Source organism: Geospiza fortis, unplaced genomic scaffold (assembly GCF_000277835.1).
Source record: "Geospiza fortis unplaced genomic scaffold, GeoFor_1.0 scaffold203, whole genome shotgun sequence".
Classification (NCBI taxonomy): domain Eukaryota; kingdom Metazoa; phylum Chordata; class Aves; order Passeriformes; family Thraupidae; genus Geospiza; species Geospiza fortis.
This window is the reverse complement of record NW_005054385.1, coordinates 1,549,072-1,555,239: the sequence shown is the minus strand read 5'-3', so window position 1 is coordinate 1,555,239 and position 6,168 is coordinate 1,549,072. Positions and strand designations below refer to the sequence as shown.

Genomic DNA, 6,168 nt, shown 5'->3' with positions numbered 1-6,168 from the left:
CCTTACGAGAAAGGGAGGTGGTGTTACCCGTAATGCGGGTAGAGTGGGGCTGCTGCAAAGCTGGAAGGCGGGAATAAATCACGGGAATATTTTTCTTTTTTCCCTTTTTTCCCCTTGTTGTTTTCCTTCCCACCACCAAAAGCACGGAGTGGCGCCGTTTCTCTGTGGGATGTGGGCCCTTCTGCTGTGTAGAAGGCTCAGCCAGCCGAGCGGTGCTTGCCCGGGGTGAAACACTGACCGTCTCCCCTAGCTCCCCTCATGGAGGGACTCAACCAGGACCAGAAAGACCCCTCATGGGAACAACTTAGCCTTCCCATCCGAGAGTACTCCTTGGTGGAACCTTAAGTTCCCATCTATCTTGTTTATTTCTCTGTGTTTTAGAGACATCCTTTGTTTCACCACATGCTGCACCACTGCCCACCCTACAGTGCAAAACAGGTCTGCCACAGCCCTGCTCTCCTTCTGTTGAGCCGGTAGGGTTTAATGTTGGACTCTGGACGTTGCTGACTCCAGCTCCCACTGCTCGGGACACAGGAAAGGTTAGGCGTTGGGATATTGGTGCCGGGTGTGTTACAAAAGCAGGTTTTAGCAGCTGAGTTACCAGCCTGTGAAAGATTTGCTCTGGGTTACAGCTGAGCAGAGGATGGGAAGAGTTAGTGCAGGTCCTGGATAAAAAAAAATACACTTCTTCCTTGAAAAGAAAAAGAAAACAAAAGACAGTTTTCCTTGGGTACAGGTACCAACCCATCCCAACAGGATGTGCTCTCATATGTTACTTTACTCGTGGTGGAAACTGAGTAATTAATTTTAAGTGTGTGGCATACTACTGCAGCAGATCTAGTAAGCTCTTTTCTGGCCCTGTGGTTGCATCCCCTTTGCTCAACTTTAGTTGCACCACAGCAGGCCTTCTTCTGTCTAGTTCTTTCCAGACCTGATAGGTTTTGTCTGCTGGAAGCACTTTGAATGCTGCTCTCCCTGCTTCTTCCCCCTCCTGTTAGATGCCATAAGCATTCCCTTTTTTTCTTTGGTGGCATCACTAGAGAAGCCAGGAAGCAGCATCGTGAAGGCTTGGTGGTTTCTGTTGGTATTCATATTTTCTTCCAGCTTCCTCCAGCTGGTCCCTGCTGCCCTTGTGTCCGTGTGCCCTGTGGCTGACAGACACAGCTGGTACATGTGCCCTGTGCTGCTTTGGGGAGGTGCAGCTGCTGCCAATGGCTCAAGAGAAAGCAGGAATTCCTCATCAGCCAAGGCACCTTGCTCTACAACCAACTGCCTGGCAGGATAAAATGAGAAGCCCAGACTACCTTCAAAGTGCAGCTCCTGAATGTCCCAGCTCAGCCAAGCATTGTGTGGCTCGTGCAGAAGCCAGTGCAAGCAAAGGCAGGGAACAACCCACCCAGATAATAAATTCTTAGAAACCAACAGCTTTCTAAAGGCAAGTGTGGGTGGGTAAACCCTATCTAAACTAGGAGAAGTGTGTCCCTTCTCAGGTGCCATATATGGCCACTTGTCTCCTGCTGTGCTCACAGTCACTTGACTTGACAGGCTTAGGCATACAGCAGTTTGAAGTCCAACATGTTGCTGTAGGATTGTTGTATGGATGCCTAAAATAACTGGACAGTAATATAATTTATGTGATCTGTGCTTGATTCTTAGACTGTAGTAATTACTATCATGACAGAACATAATAAAAATGGTACAGAGGAATGTGTGTCCTCTAAATGGGGGAAAAAAATCTACACCCCCAGAAAACATACCCTGTTTTCTTATTATTTTTGTATTTTGTTTTTTAAACTGTGGAATGTTTCATTGTTTAGCTCAACAATGCTGTAGCTGTCCCATGTACACAATCACTCAACCATACGGGCCTCAGCTTCTCATGTGCCCTCACTCCCACCCACCTTCCTCACAACCACAAATGCAACATACTTCTCTCCCCCAGGCTGCTGGAGAGTGGATGTTAAAAATATGTGAGTTGACTGTGGAGACGTTGAAAATCACGTGAATTTCCTGCTTCAGCAGACTGCTGTATGATGTGTCATACCCAGGAGTCACTGGATAGGAGGGTGGCCAATAGATGGCTCTTTGCAAATGTGGTCTGGCAGAAAACCAGGAAGCACTGAAAACAATCAGGAAGGTGTGTTTGCTTGCTTCTGAAATCACAAAATATGGCTTGAGGAGGGACAGAGTGGAAAGGCAATGTAAGCCTCAAAAATCAGTCCGTAGATAGTTTCTCTTGCAGAAGGTCTGGAGACGTAGACAAATGCCTGAGCCACCCATGCACTATAAGTATATATTTGCCATGCTCCTTGGATGTGTGAAAACATGTGGGAGAGGAAGTCAGAAGGTCTAAATTTAGGTGCCCTCAAGAGAATTAATCAGTACCACTTAGGTGTAGGCCAGTAAAAAGGACTGTGTTTTTGGAGAGCTCATGCTATGCCACAATCATCACAAACATCCAGGTGGGAATTCAATTTGCCTTGTTTTGGTCACCTTTAAAAAGGTTCCCATGATGGAAGGCACCCTTTATTTTTTGGGCTTTGCTTGTATTGATTTCTGTCACCTCTTAGGTGAGAGCAACATGGGCAAAAGCAGTAGGGAAGCGCTTCACCCACAGCTGGAGGTGAGCTCAAGGTGTGCTCAGGGTCAGACCTGCAGTAGGGTTTGGGAGGCTGAGCAAATTTCAGTTTTTTCTGAGCTGTTAGGAGAGGTGGGAAGCAGGGTAGGAAAGGTGGGCAGCAGTAATCCCTGACAGGATGATCAGTGAGGCAGGTTGTAAATCATGGTGTCCATCTGGATGAACGAGGCAGAGCTGTGACACATGGTCCTGGTGTGATGCTCCCCCCAGCTCCACATGACTTTCCAGATCTGTTTACCTGTCTGTGGTTTAAAGGCTTTGGAGCCACGAATCTTCTTTCCAGGGCTTGCTTTGTCTTTTCTTCTTTGTATGCCAGTGCGTGTTGGTGAGACCATGGAGTGGTGAGACCCAGGGTAGGCTGGAGGTCTGCAGCTGAACATGTGGTGTTGCAAACCATTAACCAACAAAAAACCTGCTCTTGGCAGGCTTTGGACTCTGGCACACAATAGTCACTGGTGTTCCATTTCCTCATAGGCATGCAATGGAGAGTGAGAAAACATGAAAATAAGAGGGATAAAGAAGAGGAAGAACAAAGGAAATGGAAAAGGAAAGAAAGAGCAGGAAACTAGATCCAGCAGCTTGTGCTAATTTCTTGGAAGTTAACTTCTCCAAGCTCCCATGAGCGTATCTAAGACAAACTTCTGTCTCCTAAAACAGTCTCTTCAGTCTCCTGACCACTCAAATGTGTCATTCAATAAAAGACGCAGCTACAAAGACAACAATACTACAGCCATGGCACAGATGGTCAGTCATGTCCAACATTAAGAATTGGTGCATCCAGCTGCAGAAATTAGGAAGCAACTAGAGGCAACAAGTCCAGCCATAGCAACATCAGATTTTACCATAGGAAAGCCAGGTTATTTGCCAGTGTCTTACAATGGAAATTGAGAGTGTAACACCTGGCCCTGACACTGCAACAGAGCAGCAACCTTTAATTGTACTTTCGCTTTCCTTCCAGCCTGCCCTTTGGGAAAATTTTGCTTTTGTAACTGATGTATTAAAGGTGCAATAAATGTTTAATAATTGGATAAGTGTGCTAGGTGTTGTGCCAGGCACAGGGGAAACATGCTTCTTTCTCTCTCCCAGGCTGATATACTGCAGGTGTAATTGCCCAGAGTCCTTTGAATGCTTGGTGTAGCATGTCTGATTAAAAATGAGAAGTTGAGTAAAATGTGAAAAAAAAGGGAATAAAGATCTTGCCACAGTTCATCTCCCCTTGCCATAGGTGGGGGGTGTGGGGATGTTGGTTAACAAAGCATTTCTGTGAATCAAGAAAACATCCATGTTACTTCGCTCACACTCAGTTTTGCTTCATTTTTAGTAAGTTCTTTGGAGAAAAGAATTTCAAAATGCTCTAGAGCTGATGAAACTGCTACTTTTGGGACTTTTATTAGAAGGAACCTCTTTTTCTTTTTTAAAGAAAGCTTCTGTTGTGCTCACCTGGGTTTATGACATATTCCAGGTCTCCACAAAGGAAGGTACCCTGACAGGAGGTCTGTGAGCATAGGAATGCTCATCTGCACTCTTTGGTATCGAGGCACCTCAGGTCTCATGTCAATACAAACACATGTTGTGTATTTGCCTTGAGTGTCTCAAACTCAGTCATCTCCTCCGTGCTCCCAGCCTCTGTTCTTCCTTGGGTAGGAGAGCAGGCTGGAGCAAGCAGACCTGCAATTTTTGTTTTGTTTTGTTTTGTTTTTTTTGTTTGTTTGGTTTTTTGTTTGGTTTTCTTTTTTAATTATTATTTCTAGAGAACTGCGTCTTTTTCTTAGGGGATCCTTCATTTTCCTAGGGAATGATGCTGAATCTGTCTGTGCCAAATGTCCCCTGCTGCTACTCAGGAGCAAGAGTCTTTGGGGCACAGGAGGCTATTTAAAGGCTCTTGACCTTTTGACCTTGAGGATAGCAGTGGACAAAGAGGAATAGAGAATTTCAAGGCTGTGCAAAAGCATGAAGCTGCAATTTAGCACTTTGTGGTTGCTGTGCTTGTGCTGAGTATCTGCAGAATGGGAGACCAGGAAAGTCCTGGAGAGGATGTGAGATATTTTTTCTTTTTTGGGACATGTACATTTTCATAACATTTTGTCTGGGGGACAGTATCTGCTGACTTGGCCTGATAATAGGCAAATACTGGTGTTTCAGGACCTGTAGAGATACACATGTGGAGATGTCTTTGAAGAAGCAGGCCATGCAGAATAAATGTGTATGTGGTGTCTACATAGATGACAAAGTTGTTGATGTGTGTTTTGCTTCCAGGTGTGGCAGGTTGACCTTGGCTGGCTGCCAAAGCCACTCTATCACTCCCCCTTCTGAACTGCAGAGGGGACAGAAATTATGCCAAAAGTCTTGTGGGTTGAGTTGAGGACAGACTAGTGCTACTGTAATAGGCAAAATAGCCTCAGCTTTGGGAAATTAATGTATTGCTAGTTAAAATCACAAATAGGATAATGAGAAATAGGAACAAACCTTAAAACACCTTTCCCCACCCGTCCTCTCTTTCCCATGGGAGACTGTCCTCCATGAGTTTCTTCAGTGTGAGTTCTTCCTGAGCTGCTCCAGTGTTGGTCCCTTTTTTGGGGTGCCATTCATCAAGCACAGACTGCTCTAGCTGGGGTTCCCTGGGGGGGGTCAGAAGTCCTGCCAACAAACCTGTGCCAGTACAAGCTCCTCTCTCCATGGCTCCACAGGTTCTGCCAGAAACCTGTTCCAGAATGAGCTTCCCATGGGGTCTCAGCCTCCCCTGGTCATCCCCTTGCTCTAGGCATGAAATTCTCCACAGACTGCCAGTCCTGTAGGTTCTGCTCTACCATGAACTCCCATGGGGTGCAGTGGCAGAGACCGCCACATTGTGGTCTTCACCAAAGACTTCAGAGGAATCTCTACTCTGGTTCCTGAAGCACTTCCTCCCCCTTCTCCTTCACTGACCTTGGTGTTTTTTTAGATCTCTTACGCCAGATGTGCTAGCACCTTTGCAGACAGGCTCACATCTGGCCAGTGGTAGGTCCGTCTTGGAGCCAGCTGGCATTGCCTCCATTGGACATGGGGGCACCTTCTAGCAACTTCTCACAGAAGCCACCCCTGCAGGCCTCCTATTACAAAAACTTTCACACATAATTCCCATTCACCAGGGATTTAGTTCAGTGCTTTTCATTTAGAATTTATCTGAAATACAATTAGTTCCTGGAAATGACTAATGTATATATTTCACCAGAGATGAGTCTGTTCATTGTTGTGTGGGCAGGACCCTTTTCATCAGAGAGTTTCCAGGAAATCTACAGGTCTCAGCCAATCCACTAGCACAATTTGCCAGGTGCTCTTGGTTTTCTTCATCTTAAATGCAAGTTTGTGAATGAAGTACACTGAGTTGGTGTGTTACCGGTGAACTAACGCTCACATTTGTGTTAAAAGTACTGACATCACACACAGGTGCTTATGTAATATAGAGAAGTTGCAAGCTGTAATTATCTTTGGCTACCTTCTCAAATCTTGTTCTGTGGTCCTGAAGTGTTTGTTCTGACTGCCACCATTCA

The 6,168-nt window shown here is 45.7% G+C and overlaps 1 protein-coding gene across 1 annotated transcript in view; it reads right to left on the bottom strand.

Moving 5' to 3' along the window:
• TXN (thioredoxin) overlaps positions 1 to 5,663 on the bottom strand; it is a 15,104-nt gene extending 9,441 nt beyond the window's left edge. The window contains exon 1 of the mRNA XM_014308785.2: positions 5,589 to 5,663. Within this exon, the coding sequence (XP_014164260.1) occupies positions 5,589 to 5,663 (75 nt within the window). The remainder of the gene's footprint in view (positions 1 to 5,588) is intronic.
• Positions 5,664 to 6,168: the final 505 nt, after the last annotated feature.